The sequence below is a fragment of the Stegostoma tigrinum genome, chromosome 27 (assembly GCF_030684315.1).
Source record: "Stegostoma tigrinum isolate sSteTig4 chromosome 27, sSteTig4.hap1, whole genome shotgun sequence".
Taxonomy (NCBI): Eukaryota; Metazoa; Chordata; class Chondrichthyes; order Orectolobiformes; family Stegostomatidae; genus Stegostoma; species Stegostoma tigrinum.
This window is the reverse complement of record NC_081380.1, coordinates 22306140-22323772: the sequence shown is the minus strand read 5'-3', so window position 1 is coordinate 22323772 and position 17633 is coordinate 22306140. Positions and strand designations below refer to the sequence as shown.

General features: G+C 38.5%; 1 protein-coding gene across 2 annotated transcripts in view; it reads right to left on the bottom strand.

Moving 5' to 3' along the window:
• The window catches only part of ggnbp2 (gametogenetin binding protein 2), a 70648-nt gene that overhangs the window by 7996 nt on the left and 45019 nt on the right, over window positions 1-17633 (bottom strand). Inside the window, exons 5-12 of one of the 2 annotated variants that reach the window (XM_048557315.2) lie at window positions 13086-13199; window positions 12715-12918; window positions 10755-10929; window positions 8955-9146; window positions 6959-7109; window positions 5741-5866; window positions 3642-3793; window positions 2945-3187 (exon numbers count right to left, since the gene is read on the bottom strand). In XM_048557315.2, coding sequence (XP_048413272.1) covers window positions 2945-3187; window positions 3642-3793; window positions 5741-5866; window positions 6959-7109; window positions 8955-9146; window positions 10755-10929; window positions 12715-12918; window positions 13086-13199 — 1357 coding nt within the window. Of the gene's footprint in view, window positions 1-2944; window positions 3188-3641; window positions 3794-5740; window positions 5867-6958; window positions 7110-8954; window positions 9147-10754; window positions 10930-12708; window positions 12919-13085; window positions 13200-17633 lie in introns of both variants that reach the window. The other variant, XM_048557314.2, reaches the window with a different exon arrangement.

Genomic DNA, 17633 nt, shown 5'->3' with positions numbered 1-17633 from the left:
TACATTTCCCTCTAAAGAGTACATGTTGGACCTGTATGGTCCCCAGCTCTTTCTGAATGATCCCTATTGCTCTGCTGTAGATTTACACTGGCTACTGCTCCTTGCAAGTTCTGTGGCCAGATCCTCTTCATTTAAAAAAAAAATGCCTTCCTCAATCCAAACCCATCCTTTGCAGGCTATCATCGTCCTTGTGTTGAAGAAACTTGAACCCTACCGTTTTGTGGTTGTTAAAACTTAAATGTTCCCTCACTGCCATATTGAATGTTTGTCTTGCTTCTTCCCTCAGAACCAGATCTAGAACTGCATTATCCTTTGTTGAGAATTGTGTAGATACAGAAAATTCCCCTGGATATATTTCAAGAAATCCACCCCTTCTACACACTTAAAGCTATGACTATCCCAATTTATAATAGGAAAATTAAAACCCCCCCTGTGTAAGAACCCAATTATTACTCTTCCACACCTTTGAACCATCGACATATTTGCGCCTCTATCTCCTGCTGACTTTTTGGAGGCCTACAATATACTCCTAGTAAAAAGTAGCTACCCCTTAATGTTCTTAAGTTCTCCCCACAAAGCCTCGTTTAAAAGGACCCTTCCAAGAGATCATCTCTCCTTACTGCAGTATAAGACTCCTTAATTAATAGCGCTACACCACCACCCTTTTTACAGCCTCCTTGGTCTTGCCTAAAGATCATATGGACTAAGATATCATGTGGCCAGTCCAGCTCTTCCCTCAACCATGTTTCTGTGATGGCAACAATATCATACTTCCACGCATCAATCCATTCAACTAACTCAGTCTTATCTATTACACTCCTACCATTAAAGTAATGACCACACTCAGTCTCCCCCTGACCACCTCGTGTCAAAAATCTCAAGTTCAGAACACAATTGGCTTTGTATACCTTCATCCATTCAGCCAAGTGGGAGTACAAATTTACACAATTGTTAAGGGCTTCTTTCAAGAAACCTAACAATGCAACCTTTTATTTGGCACTGTGGCTAGGTAGTGAGTGTCAAATAAAGCTGGTAGAGTGTCCCGTTTTCATTGAAAAGCAGTTCTTAATACAAACTATTGCTTAAGGTTTTAAATGAGGACCTGTAGCTTGGGTTGTGGTTGGAATTGCTGAGTTTACTGGCTTTCATGCAAATGTTTCACCTCCCCTCTAGGAGACATCATCAGTGCCGTATAGCCTCCGTTACAGTGTTATTCCATCCCCCTCTGTTGTGGTGGGCAGTCTGGTCTCCAGTTTTGTATCGCAGTGGTATGTAGATGGGCTCTACTTCAACATGTTTGTTGATTGCATCTGTGGTTGAAAACCAGGCCTCCAAGAATTCTCACATTGGTCTTTGTCTCACTTGTCCTATTACTGGAACTTGGTCCCAGTCAAATGGATCTCCTATGTCAGAGTGACTGTCTTTAACAGCCAGGTATATGAACAAATTAATGGAACACCCATGGGTTCACTCACCTTGGGGCTCACAGCGGAAGCTGTTATGCAAAGGATGGAGCACAGAGCCCTTCACCAGATTCAGCCTAAACTATGGGACAGATACACAGGCGATACTTTTGTGATCACCAAATTAGCAAAGCTAGAAGAGAAACAACAGCATATTCACCGGGGTGATGAGAACAATCAACTCCTGTTTCTAGACATAATGGTGGAATGATACACACAAAATCTGAATTACAACAGTAACCACCCAGGCATCCACAGAGCTGAGTTAAGACTCTAAACAAGCTGCACAAAAACAAGGAGGAACACTTGTACGGAGTCTTTGCCAACAATGGTTATCAGATGAGCTTTGTCTGCTGATGCCTGGCAAACAAACAATGCCAGGACGACACTGTACATCCCAAGACACTGACCACCCTACCCTATGTTAGAAATACACAAACCAACAGCCACACTTCACCAGTTACTCTCAAAGATGAAAGACCCCATGCCCACAATGACCAGGACAAACGTGACATTTAAAATACCACGCAGCAACTGCGAGAAACACTACCTTAGGACAGGCAGGCAGGAAAATGCCACCGGGATATATGAACACTAACTCGCAGCAAAAAGACATGACCAATTTTCTCTTGTTTCAATACACTCCAACATAGAAGGACATCAATTTGACTTGTCCAAAGTTATAGTACCTGGACAAGCGAGACAAAGACAAGCACAAGAATTCCTGGAGGTCTGGTTTTCAGCCACCGATGCAATTAACAAACATGTTCAAATAGAGCCTATAAAAACCACCCACGATGACAGACCAGGCCATAGAAATTCAGAGCAGGACAGAAGAGTGCTTCAGAGGTAATACAGCACTAACTATGTCACCTAAAAGGGAGACAAAACATTTACACAAAAACCAGTCTGCTTGGCAAACCAAACAACAACTCTAAACTACTACTTCTAGCAATTTTACACACAAAGCCATTAATAAGCAGTTTAATTTGGATAAAGAATTGGGTCAAAGAAAAATTAGTTCCAATAAACTAAATTTGTAGAAATGACTTGCTGCTATTCAATGAGTCAAATCAGTTCTTTTCCTCTGAGTCGTCTAAATAAAACTGCATTTTCAACCTCAGCCTTTTTGGCGCCGCCATGTTGCAATTGCTGAAAATTTGAATACTTGGAAGACAAGTGTTTTGATGTTTTACTATCTTTTTTCAAAGCTTTGTAACATATGGTGTATAAACAAAAGCAGCATATTCAACTAGGGTTCTTATCTTAAAATTAGTTACAAATTTTGGGTTATGGTTACATCAAAAAAGAGAATCAGTGATTTCAGACAATAATTTTGCAAAAAGGTAAAACAATTAACAGTTTGAAGCTTACTCTTAAGTATAAAACGGTGAATTGCTGACAAACTATATTACTACATCTAATTGGATCCAGTTTTTAAGAAGTGTTTAAACATTATGAATTACAACTTTAATACTTACAAGTAATTCCTTTAAGGTTTTTGTGCTTCTTCCCCAGTCAGGCAGACAAGGTGATGGAATTTGTGAAGATTGTGCAAAATGCTTTTCTGACAGAATCTGTGTTACCCAAGCTGGCTGTTGACCACCTTTCTCTATTGAATTACAGCTATCTTTGGTTTTTTCATGGTGTAACTCATTATGAAAAGTGTTACCCAGGTTTTCTTGTCTGCTTAGGTCTATGTTATAATCTCCAGTATTTTCACCCTAGGGAGAAGACATGGGGGGAAAATTAGATACATTTTTGGCCATTTAAAATAGAAAGCTTGAGTCTAACCTAAGAGTTTCCCTCGATGCAAAACAAAACATGTTCAGTCACCTCACCAAAAACAGGATAGCCACTAAATTGGCAAAAAGAACATAACAGGTGGTCCAATCATTTTCAATGTTATTCCAGGGAAAGGAATATTCCCAGTCCCTTAGAGGAAACATCTTGCCAATTTTGGTGGAAGAAATTTAGAACTGATGCAAGTGTTGAAATCCAGACATATAAAGAGAAATCACTCAGAATTAGTGGAGCATCCACTTGTCCACGGCACTAAAGCTAGGTAGCAATAGTCCCACTTTTGATGGAGAAAGGAGTGAAGCAGAAAGTGCATGTTTAAGGCACTAGTTATATATTCCAGGCACGTGACTGACTAAAAATAATCAAAACACTTACATCATCACATTTTACACCTTTGCCTTTCTTCTTTTTCTTCTTGTTTTTGCCTTTTGTATTCTCTTCAGTAGCATTGGCCCAGCATTCTACGCAACTATCGACACCATCCTCTTCTTTGTCTTCTACACAGTGATGTGCACAACTGTCATCACCTAACAAGCACATAAAGATGTTAACTTCAATTCTAAATTATGTAAAAAACTGAATATTTGTATTTTTCTACCAGGTTCAACAAAAAAAGTGGATGCTATAAGCAAGCAGCACTAAAATTCACAGCATAGCAACACACCCAAAATATTCAACATTTGGGAACATTCTCACGATCAGATTTCTATTCAGCTAGTATCTGTAGCATAATTTAGGAGCCCAACAGCAACTATACACATAGCTAATTTACTTTATTATCTTTCACTGCCTAAAAGTTTTTAAAAAGGTGTTTAAAGTTAAAAACAGTAGCAATCTCGCCAGCTTGATTTCTAGAACAGGGGTGGGCCAACACATACTCGAAGAACCTTCCTTTAAAATGGAGGGGGAGAAAAAGCCTAAATGCTATTAGGTGCAGCAAAACAAAAATTCAGCATTTCTAAACTAAATAAACAGCAAGTTGTCAAGGCTGTTACAATGCATAACTTGTGCATACAAAAAAAAAGTTGAATTTACGTATCAGGAAAGAAAAATCAATAGACCCAGTTCTTAAGTTAAATTGGCTTATTTACGTTTATCTTTGTAGTTACAGTACATCTTCTGCAGAATGTGCCAATTTTAATGATTAAACATGTTGGAAAGCAAGATGTAAAGCTAATAGTATTATTTAAAAAATGTTTCTACTGAATAAAGCTAGAAAGGTTTTTACATATGAAAACACAATAAAAATAGCTCGTAAAAATTATTGAACTTTAATTGTTGGTAAAATCTTTAAACGTATCATGGTTTTTTCAGATCACTTAACAAAAGGCACAAAATAATTCAATGTCTCTGCAATATCTGAAATAAAACCTGCAATCATAGAATTTATGCCTCAAACCAAGGGCATTATTTACAACCACACTTAACTGGTTTGAACTTTTAATTTACCCTTTTAAAGACCACAAGTAGCAGATATTTCCTAAAATAATACTTAAAAATGTTACTTTGCAGTCCAAAAGCAGAGGAGAAAGTTGATAAAGTATTGAATAATTTGAAGATTGTGTTAACATTTATTTCTTTGATTTGTCATTTTCCAGACTGATTTTCTTTTTGAAAAAGTTTTCAGTGGTAATAAATTGATTTGGAAAGTTGCCACCTATAATGAGGCTTTGAAGAATCTCATGCAGTTTCAGAGCCACATGTTGTCAACCTGGTATGGATACAGAGCACAATCTGCTGTTACATCCACGACATACCACAGCAATCACACTAGTCACCCTTACACACACAGAGATAGAGATGACCACAAGACTGCTCAGAACCCTAGGTATCAGGCTAGCCCACAAAATCAACAACCACTCTGACAGCTGACGAATATAAAGGATCCCACGCCCAAAACCAATAGAACTAATATAATATACAAAATACCATGCAAAGCCTGAAAAACATAACATAAGCCAAACTAGAAGAAAATTGACAATAAGGATACAGAAACACTAACTGCTCTCAATACATATGGACAAAGGAGGACATGAATTTGAATGGGACAACATATCCATAATAGCATGGGCCAAACAGACGCATGCCAGGGAATTCCTGGAGGCCTGGCATTCCAACCAGAACTCCATCAAACACACTGAACCGGACCCGATATATAAACCACTGAAAAACAGAACCGGAACGAAGGTCACCACCCCAGCAAATCGAGACACATAAATAACAAGCAGGTCAGAACACCAACGCTTCACTGGAGGCGCACCGATCATGTTACTTAACAGGGTGATGAAATGTCTGCAACCAAACACACTGACTTAACAAGCCTACAACCTCATCCACAACCCAGGCAACAAATCTTCAGACCTAGTCTTAAATGCCAGCTCCATCACACATGTTGGGCACTTACTTAAATTACTGTCCAATTTTAAAGGTATTGATTCCATAAAATGTTTCATAAATTATATTAAACCTCTAACCTGTTTCATCATGATTGCAGATACCTTCAGTGCAAGCTACATCTGATCCTTCTCGGGAACCAGTTTCACTGCCTTCCATGCTTGATGAGTAACCACAGTCACTGCCATTACAATGTGGAGATAAACCTGAGGTGAAAACAAAAACATACCAAGAATTAATTTTAATGAAACCCATATCAATATGGTTTGATATTAAACTATTGTTCTGAAGTATTTCAGTCAGATTAGTAGTAGGTACAGCTACTTGCCAATTTCATCACTAAACCACTTTCACCAGCGCAGGAAATAAAGTTTCAAAAGGCCTTATGTGTTCCGTGCTTAGCCCACTAAAACAGTGACAGAGTTGGATCAAATCAATAATATAAACAACACAGAATCCAACAACTTTGGTTTTAGAGCAGCTTGGGTTAGATTGCACTCAGTTGTTCCTATCCTACAATCAAGTTTCTTGCAACATCTTAGAAGCAGGGGGGGTTCGAGTCAAAGATTGCAAATGAAAGGCCCGTTTCAAGAAGATATTTCAGTGTAGAGATGCAGTACTGCATCAGAAAGTAACATTCAGATGGAACAACATACAAAGGCTCCATCTGTTGTTTCAAAGAATGCTAAAGATCCTGTGGCATTGGTCAACAAGCAGGGAGTTGTTTCAGTATCTCCTACAATCTCAGAATCCCCACAGTGCAGAAAGAGGCTCCTCAGCCCATCAAGTCTGCACCGACCCTCTAAAGAGCATCCCTTCGAGGCCCAACCCCATCCCATAATCCTGCATTGCCCACAGCCAATCCACTTAAACTGCATATCTTTGGACTGTGGAAATAAACCACAGCATACAGTGGAAACCCATGCAGATAGTCACCCATGGCTGAAATTGAACCCAGGTCCTTGGCATGGAGGCAGCGGCACTAACTACTGTGCCACCATGACACTTGGATCCTGGCCAATAATCCTCAAATCACCACCAAAAATAGATTCACCTGTGGTGACACCAATATTTTAATGAATTCATTGAATGTTAAAAGGTACTTCAAGACAGATGACATATCACTAGAACTAATTTTTAAACAAAAAAAGATCCTCAGGATAAGACCTTGAACTTGTTTTGAGCAGAGCAAGTAAAGCAAAACGCAGGCTAAAAATCAGAAGCAGAATGTTCACTAAGCTTAATCTCTGAATTGGCAAAATATATACCCACAAACACTGGCACAACAGCATACATACCTTTCTTGGTTTTAGGCGATCCAAGTAGATTTTCACTGCCAGGGCACGTGCACGAGGTACTTTCATTTGTAACAATTACCTCAACTCTACCATTAGTATCTTCAATGCTGCCACAGTCTTTACAGCTACTTTCCACCGACTCTGGTGTTGTCTGAAATAATATATAGATGCAGGATCTAATTTTAAACCAGATTGCCTAGGAAAATATACTTTGATTCAATGCTCCCTATGGGACTGAATAGCAAGTTAAAACGAAACATGTGATCAAGGCGAGTATTGGTCTATAAGCATCCAGTGGCAGAGCGTATTTGGAATATTTAAAAATTACTGAGTTTCAACAAAAATCTTTGAAGACAACCATCAGGGATTTCATAAATGTTTTCTTGACAAATCTGAAAGCTAAGATGGAAACAAATGGACAGTTAAGTAGATATGGCACCCATGGACTTTCAAGAGGTAAGGTAGGATGATGAGGATGCTTCAGGTCAATAAAATTTGAAGGCAGCAAAAATAAAAAAAACAAACAACTGATTACAAAGGAGTTAAGGCAGCTTTCTCAATGGTTGGGTGTGGGTAATAGTACCTCATAGGGATCCGTTCTAAGAAGATTTCGCTGTGTGAGATATACCTGAGTACATAATTTAACAATTATTCAAATGTGTTGCCAAGTGAGAAATAATATTTGAGGACCAAAAAACTACAGGCAAATAATGAAGAAACAGGAAAAAAGCAGCACAGGATGAAACTCAGTAGCATAAAATGAAGGGCTACACAATTTGTAAAATAAAGCTATACTTTAAATGGAGAAATCTGGATAATATAAGCTGGACCTTAAACTGTTGCAGCAACATAAATGCTAACTGAATACAAGGCTTAATAAACGGGAACAAAAAATATAAAAAGGCAAACTGTAGATAATTATGCAAAACCACAGCACGATAGCGTGCGCAGTTTGGGCTTCACAATGCAGTACAGATAGAGACAGAGGGCACAACTCATTCATTTAAAAAAAATTGAGAACTACAATGTTGGGGAAGGAGAACAACTATTCATTAGAGTTGAGATAATGGGTAATTGGCTAGCAATTCTTAAAGTAATTAAGAAGTGGGACTGGATATATAAAGATCATTTCCTGCGGTTAACAGTTTAAAATAAGATTCATAAATAAAAATACCAAGTGCCATAGATTTAGAATGGAGATGCTTTTAAGAGTTTGAAGGCTGTGAAACACAGCCACAAGATTTTTTTTAAAACCAGAGATAGTGCCAGCATTTAAATAAGGTGATATAGCTGGTCGAAGGATTTGTAGATAAAATGATGAGTAAACAGCATGCATATCAGATTAGGACAATTGATTGAGTGGGCAGAGGTAGCCAAGTGAATTCGTTAAGTTTATTGGTTGTACCCTCTGTGCAATAATATGCTTTAAAAGCTCGGTAATACACACAATCTTTAGACTGACTCATTCAATTCCATGGACATTATATCTACCAAACAGTTTAATTAGCCAGCTCCAAATAAAAACATAATTGTTCTCCCAAGATCCCAAAAAGGTAGATCAATATTGAAAGCTAATTTGCAAGAATATAACAATTGATGCTTCTTAAAATCAGTAGCATCAAGAGGCAGCTTATCAAAACAGTGTACGATAACAGCAAGATCTTGCACAGTAAAGAGGCACAGAGGGAAAACAAGCACTGCTTCAGCTATAGAGAAGACTTGGAAAAGATTGGAAGAAAGATTGCTCACTAACCAGCTAATAAAATTGTATAAGTGCAGCAAATAATTGAAGTGAAAACAAATGTTGACAGGATTCAAACAGACATTAAGATTATAGGCTCCTGCTAATAAAGGGTATATTTCATTTCACAATTATGTACATGATCAGTAATAATGGACCATCATTGACAAAGGCAAGGAGAAATCCAAAATTGTGAAAACAAGGAATGTTGGATCAATTAAAAAGTGTAAACGTTAACAGCATTTTTCTACATACTTCTTCTTGGGCTTTGGTTTCTCCTGGAGTTTGAAGTTGGGTAGATATTTCACAGGCACATTTGTTTTTACGTCTGTTTTTCCGTTTTTGACGTTTCTTTTCTTGCTTAAGCTCGCGAACTCTCTCCTCTTCAGAGAGTTCCTCACAAAGCTGCTCCAATCGACTAATACCTTGCACTTTCTCAATTGCCATCTACAGAACAGAGTTCCAGTTTATTAAATACACAAATATACCTCATTAGTTAAAAATGGCAAAAAGCCAGCTCTGCCCTATTTAGTTTAGCAAAATACTCAAATAGCTTTGGTCTCACCAATACAGTGTCTACATCTCTTATAACACAGCATGGAGCTGGAGGAAAACAGCTGGCCAAGCAGCATCAAAGGGGCAGGAAAGTTGACGCTTCGGGTCAGGACCCTTTAGAAACTGACTCAACCTGACCCAAAAATCATTGGCCTCAAAAGCAATCCAATTTTTGTTATCTCTGACTCTCTTATTTCGGAGATCTGTTTTTCCAGTTATTGTAGAAACAAGGCCTTTCTTAGCAAATTGTTATAGGTCAAATATTTGGAGAAAGTTCAAACATACCTAAATTTTGTACTTCAGCTTTATTTTAACAGAAGGGAGAACCCTATATTGTCCTTGTGGTAGTTACCATGTCAGCAACTATTAAAATATATATGCAGCATTTTTTTTTTCCAATGCTCTGTGGGATGGTGTTATCATTAACTCAGTTTACAAACTCTCTTTGCAGTCCGTTCAACTAATGAAAACTCAAATACCATTTGTCAATTGAAAGAATATTCCAGTTAATCCCCAGGAAAGAAATGATTATTATTATTATTGCTGTCATTCAAATAAAGATCGGACAAATGGCACTATTGTAGTTTGGTGCTTACAATAATTTCTCAAAACAGCTGCACTGTTACACTGATGAGTACATCTTTGAACTAAATTGCTGGTAATTTAGCATGCAAAGATCAACTGGGAATAAGTGCAATATCACTAGCAGTTCAATTTAGTTAAGCAGTCAACCCACTAAACAAAGTACCAGCTATTTGTTTACTGAGCAATTACTTGCTTCAATTGTACACGTGGGTCTCAAATGAAGACTGCAATTGCAATGTCCACCTCCAATTAATTCTGAGACATATCAAAGCACATGTATAAATAATGAGTACTCAGATGAGTTGGACAAGAATGACCAGGGTCCATGGACCTGTTCCCAACTTGTGACTAACTGCAGGAGTGAAAATGGAAATTGAATTTAATTGAAATCTCAATGAAACTATCAAAAAAGTTTCAGAAATTACTCAAGTATTAATGAACTAAAATGTAGGAGTCAATAACATTTGGATAAGACTTTTTATATGTCAACCCAATATTTATTCATTGGCCTCAAAAAGCAATCCAAATAAAAGTCAAGCCAATCGCATTTGAGATTTTGCACTCATCCTCTGCATTTTTCTCCCCAGACTGTAATGTGTTAGCTGTAACAAGGCTGGAGGATTACAAAGCAGGTTGGACAAGAGGAAGTCCTAATCTGCCGTATCTGAGTCAGTCGTAACCTGGGGTGCGTGCTAATTTTCTCTCCCTCAAGGACAGCACTGGTACTTGCTTTGTTTCTCCATTGCAATATCACTGATAACAGCTAATTCATCATGATGTTGCTCCGGCATAACATCATCTCCACCCGCCACATCCCCATCCCCACTCATCCCATAACGGTACAATGCAGGAAAAAAGTTAATTTGAAATCAAAAACATAAGATGGCCAATTTTACATTAGTAATTAGACAATACCTCAAAGCTTTTGCGCAACGCATCAATGCCAAGGTAGAACAACATCTGCCATGTCTGTTCTTCGGCTCGTAACTTCTGCCAAATTCTGTGCAAACGTTCATACAGATGAATACCAAGACATGTAAGGACTTCTTCTTGTGCAATGTCTATGGTTTTTGCATGTCGTTCCCTCCGCCTGAAAAACATACATTAGTTGGGTTGCTATTTAAGAAAACAGTTGTCCAGTGTTGAAGCTGTTGAAAACCAGAAAGCAGTGTTATCACATTATACACAAACATTACAGTGACCAAAACAGTCTGCTCCAGAAAAGTCAAAAAAATGCTCACTGTACGATAATCTCAAGTGACATACAATACTGCATCTACACAGTGAAGAAGCTGTTAGATTAGCCTTCAGAAGACACAGTATAGAACAGCAATGACTGGACGCCAAATAGATTTAATGGTTTGTATTTTTGCATCCCCGTCCACCACCACCACCCCCCCCAACCGTCTTGTGGGGCACTAAGGAAGCCATTCACCATAGAACCTTTCACGATAAAATAAACTGACAGATGCTAAATATAACCATTCCGGCTGCCATTTTTAGAAAAACAGGAGTTTTTTATTCAGCCCCTCAAATATGTATCAGCATAGAGGGGTCATGGCTGATCTGTGACCTAACTTCATATACCTGATTTCAGCCCATATCCTTCAAACCTTGGCTCAAAAACCTCAGATTTAAAATTAACTGATTTAGTATCAACTTCCGTTTGTGGTAGAGTTCCAAACTTCTACCATTGTTTGCATTTGGAATTGCTTCCTAACATCTCTCCTGAACGGTTGACTTAATTTTTAAATATATTCTAGTTCCAAAATCAGTAGAAATAATTTATCTACCCTGTCTTTTCTGGTTAATACCTTGAAGGCTTTGATTAGATCACCCCGTAACCTTCAAACTAGAATAACAGCTGAAACACATTTTAAATCCTGCCAGTACCATTTGTTAAAATACCACTGCATTACTACCATCCGAAGTTTCGATGGAAACAGTGAGATTTAAACTGCCTTGGAATCTACTGCAGAAGCATACTATGCAATCAGTAAATTCAAGTTACTGAAACAACTTTGTAAGATCCATTACTATCAGCATGTTACACTGCAAGTGTTATGACAATGTTTCTATTTTATTAGGCCTATCCAACTCTGAACTGCTCATGGCCACAAAAAATCCAAAAATAACCTGTTTTCAAAATAAAGTGCAGAATGGATTTTTCTGACAAGAATTTCTGATCTCTACAGTGGAAAAATATAACCAAAACTCCAGCCTAACAAGACAATGATTTTCCCTGCTTTCACAGCCTAAGCCACATTACCAATTTGTGAATAAAAACCAAAAGAACTGCAAACGCTGTAAATCAGGAACAAAAGCAAAAAGTTGCTGGAAACTCAGCAGGTCTGGTAGCATCGGTGAAGAAAATATCAGTGTTAACACTTTGGGTCAGTTCTGAGAAAGGGTCACCAGGCCCGAAATGTTAACAGATACATTTTCTTCATCGATGCTGCCAGACCTGATGAGCTTCCAGCAACTTCTGTTTTTGTTAAAATGTGTGAAGTGCTCTGGTCAACACCCATAAGAGATTAAATCCTTTCAGCCACCGTCCACAAATTTCTTTTTGAGCATGGATACAGGAAACTTGCACCCAAGTCTTAATGCTGCTGGTGTGACATACACAGATGCCCAGTTTCTTCTCTCAGGAGAGCATTCTCCCTCAATGGCCTGATTTGATTCTACAGTTCTCAGCAAGTTATAAACAAGTGCTGTAAAGTTTGTCAATTGTTGCTGACACCTTAAAATAGAAGCAATTATTGAATTGAGCACAGTTATTTCACACTTGCATCATGCCAAGATAAAATAGAGATTAAAAGAAGCAACCAAAAAAGCGCTAGATAGCCCACTCTAGCAAATTACATACTCATACCCTCCTGCGAACTCTGGCTCAGCACGACCCAAAAGATGCGCGATGAAGTCAGTCTCACAGCAAACATGAATGTGTCGTTCATGGGGACAGCAACGTAGTCCCTCATAGAGTGCTGCACAGTAACCCTTTTCTTTGCTGCAGTCCAATTCCCCAATGAGAATGTTGTATGCTCGCAGCACTTTATTTTTACAATCAGTGCAAAACCTGAAATAAGAAACGGATATGAACAACCATGAAACTGATGAAATTCGTCAAGATGATAAAAGCTATGATTCTTCAAGATCCAATAGCTTGACTAATTGATATCTTAATGGCTTCAGTTGTAAATTCTGCACCCAAAAGCATGCAGCATCCTTTATTAGAATACAAACCTGTGTTTCCGTAGATAAGTCTCTAGTGTTTCCAAAAGACAACTGGAGTCAATTAATACTACTTCATCTCTACATTCTTGAGACATTAGCTCCCACACATCCATCCAGCAACCCCTGTTAATAGAAAGAGAGAGAGAGAGACAGACAGTGATTTTCTCCATAATTAACCTATTACAATTTTACATAAAGAATTCAGACTGAAACACACTAAAATAGATTATACTGAAATATTCACACCTGCCAATTTGAATTGATATTTCTCAAAATTAATGATCTCTGAACAAAAATAGTCATACAGGATAGTGCCACTGCCATTTATCTACTCACAAAAGTTCAATAACTGAAAGAGAAAAGGGTTTTGAAAAAAAAATTCATTGGTACAGTTATTTGATTAGACCAAAATGCAAAGAGTAAACATTATTTGATAACACAAGTTTTCCAACCCTGAGAAATACAGAGTGGTCTTTGTGACCCATGTTGAACATTACTTAATGCCAACATGAAGCAACCAAAAAAACGCCAGACTAAAAAATAAATTTACAGAAGTTTCGCCAAATTTTAAAGCCACACTACACTACTTAGGATTCAACTTTTAGTCATTAGATTACAATTACATAGGGCATTAAAAACAAGTGTATAACATTTTGATGCAATATTATCAAAATTTCAGATTTGAATTTCAGATGTTCTAGGTGGGAATGTCCAGGGCGGGAATTTCAGACAAGAGTCTGAGGGAGGAACAAACAGCACTTCAAAGCAAAGAAAAAAGGGAGGAAAGTGAGAGAGCTCCAATTAAAAAAGGCTGAAAGATTGAAAGGATGTAAAAACTGAGGTTTCTCTTGAATTCAATGTAAATGCTAATGGAGAGGGCCTCCAATTCTGGCTGTTTAGAATATGCTGAATCAATCACAGAAACTGAAGGAAGGGGCGGAGGTATTTTTTTTATTTAGTCTGAAAAAGCCAACCAAATGCAGTGGCCCATAGAACACTGGGCAGTGCTCATACAGAAGATGGTACCTGGCAAAGCTCATGCATTCAAAAAGGAAGCTGTTGCAGATTACGAAATGGCCAAAAAAGGCTATTGTCAGTGCTTACAATCTGGTTACTGAAACTTAGATAATGACCTTCAATACTTGAATGCACTTAAAGTAGGCACCACATACAGGAGACCTAAAGGTGGCTACTCAAGGAATTTAAAAAAAAACTGTTTGCAGAGGATCAACAGGTTCCAAACAGCCAGATAAACAACTAAAATGGTTGATGATTACAGATTTGTCCACAAGGTACATGTTTTATCCATCACCTTTACAAATGAGACAATGACAGAAGGTGGGTAAGTGAACGGTATGAACTAAAAAGGGACAGCTGGGAACAAACTAGGATCGTCTGAAAACTAACCTTCCAGCTCAGCGAGCAAACTCACAACCACAAACTAGGATCTTTAGGGTAAAGAGTGAAAGTGCCATGGATAGGGCTAAAGCCCAAAAGCCCCTAGCTATTTTGATTGCCATCGGACGGGAAATCTTAGAGTGGATTGTTGCATGTTACAGGCTAAGCCCAAAGAATTTATTGGGATACATTAAGATGGTACAGAAAGAGGGGTGCACTTTCAGGTTGGCAAACTGAAACAAGTTGGAGTTTCAGTGATCGCACTGCGTCCCAATTATTTACAATATAGACAAATGGCCTGAATGAAAAATGAATGTATTATAGCTAGGTTTGTAGGTGACAAAAATAAGTGGAAAGGCAAGTGCTGAAGACAGTCTGTAGTGGGATATAGAGTCAGATGTATAGCAAGGAAACAGATCCTTCAGTTTAAAGTTCCATGCTGACCAGATATTCCCAATTAAGCTAGTACCATTTGCCAGCATTCGGTTCATGTTCCTTAAACCTTTCCTACTCATAAACCCCTAACACTTAATGTACCACATTCCACCACCTCCCCTGGCAGCTCACACCACCTTCTGTGTAAAAGAGTTGCCACTCAGGTCCCTTTTAAATGTCTCCACTCTCACCATAAACCTATGGTCTCTAGTTTTGGACTCCCCTACCCTGAGCAATACACCTCGATCATTCACCCTTCCCATGTCCATAATTTTACAAGCTTCTATAAAGGGGTCACCACACAGCCTCTGACACTTCATGGAAAATAGCACCAGCCTATTCAAACCCTCCAACCCTGGCAACATCCTTGTAAATCTTCTCTGAACCGTTTCGAGTTTCATCTCTTTCCTATAGCAGAGATCTCTGAAAAAGGGTCTAGGCCCGAAATGTCAGCTTTTGTGCTCCCGAGATGCTGCTTGGCCTGCTGTGTTCATCCAGCTCCACACTTTATTATCTTAGACCAGAACTGAATGCTGTATTCCAAAAGTGGTCTAACCAATGTCTGGTGCAGCTGCAACATGACCTCCCAATCCACTAACCAATAAAGGTAAAGGTACCAAATGTGGACAATGACAGGTTAAACCAAGTAGGGAAAAGACTTGCCAGATAAAATGGAGAAAGACTGTAGGGAGCTACAAATCAGAGGGATTGCGTCCTTGTCCAGGAATCTCAAAACATATCCAAAGTTCAGCTGGTAAAAGGGAAAGCAAAAAGAATGTTGGGCTTTATTTCAAAAGGGAATAAGAGTATTAAAAAAAACAGGAGCTTTGCTAGAACTACACATGACGCTCATTAAGCTACAACTGGAATAGTGAACAGTTTTGGATTCCTTATTAAAGGGAAAGATATACTGGCATTGCAGGCAGTCCAGAGAAGGCCCTCTAGGCTGATACCAAGTATGGAGGAACAGGTTTGAGAGGATAGGTTTGGCCTGTACACTCTGGAATTTAGACAAATGAGAAGTGGCCTTATTGAAACATACCAGATTCACAAGGAACTTGACAGAAAGGTTGTATGCCCTTATGGGAGACATAGGTCCAAAGGGCATAACCTTAGAATTAGGGATTGCAGATTTAAGACAAGGGAAGAGGAAATATATTCTGAGGGTACTAAATCTTAGATTTCTTTACTACAAAAGGCTGTTGAGGCTGGGTCATTAAGTCTATTCAAGGATGAGGTAGACAGTTTTTTTTTAAAAAAGTCAGTAAAGGGCTGGAGGGAAAGGCAAGAAATTGGAGCATAAGAGATCAGTCACAATCTTATTGTCGGGCAGAGCTGACTTGATGGGCTAAATGGTCTACTTCTGCTCTTACATCTAATGGTCTGTGGATGCATGGCAGGTGAAGATCTCAATTTCAGGAAATTCTGTGAAAAACGAAAAAAGTGACTCCCTATTGTGTAAGGGAGTGACAGGTAAACTTGTTCATGCTCAGAGATTGTGGCCATTCAAATTCTTCTGCTGAGAAAAAGAATTTTTTCACCATTAAATACCATGGTTTGAGAAACAAGTATTAGCAAGAGTATATATCCAAACTTTTATATTAAGTGCACGTGAAGCGAAACCTCTGTCCACAGCCTGACACTAGACAGGGCTGACTGACTCCTGCACAACTGATTTTTTTTTGACGGGATGGCAGTGGTATTCCCCCAGTCATTTTAGAAAGGTCCAGCAAGCGTGACAGGAAAAAAATTCCTTCCTGAGCAGTGACGTAATTGGACACTAAATAAGATAGAGGCCAAACTGGCAGAGACTGGTGATTCTGCCATTCGGTAGTGACGTTATTTCAGTTCTCCCTTGATATGAATTACTGGTGGAGATCCAGTCAGAACAAGATACCAATTGTGCGTGTAGAATTTTTCAACAAGTTGAAAAGGTTGGCCTGGGTGCAACGCAATTGAAGTCTTGACCTCCCTCCCACAATCACAAGGGCACTATTCTGGAACCCATTAGATCCTCAAGACAATGATCAATGTATTATGCCATGAGTACTCCCACAACTCTAAGAGATGTAAATTTTTTTGTTTGACACCTGAGATTCATCCATTGAGTCCAGATTTTTGTCTTTTTAATAACTGGTGTCTATAAACTCATCTTAAGAGCAGCTCAAACTATAGGAAAAATTGTCCAAGAAAAAAGGTAGATGTTTGCAATAATCAGCTAATCTTTCAAAAAAAAAGGCTTCCGTCTGTTTCAAGTGTCACTTGGAGGAACAACTATATGCCAATGTGACATCATTGCATACTATGCAGTTAGAAATTCAGGCTACTTAGTTCACCTACTTCTAGAACAGGAAGAATTTTTTTTAAAGTGCAAATGGCAAACATAACATTAGGAAAAGGCTGAATGAAGTAACAAAGGCTGATATTTCTGTAGCTTGTGGGGCCAAGGAAACTTGCAAGTTGCCTTCAGCAAATCTGTTTATTATAAAAATGGTTCTTTCAATGCTGCAAATACAATCATCCTGAAGAATTTGGTAGGATAAGCAGAATCTGACTGAGCAGTCAGGCTTGGGTGTTAGAATAGTTGGGAATTCCAGCTAGTTTGGTTCAATCAGGTGGTTTGCCAACAAGTATTGAATTTTTGCTTTTACCTGTTTCTTGGACCCAAGCAATAACGATGCAACTTTATGGGAGGATATTGTCCTACCATATGTACATTGTAAA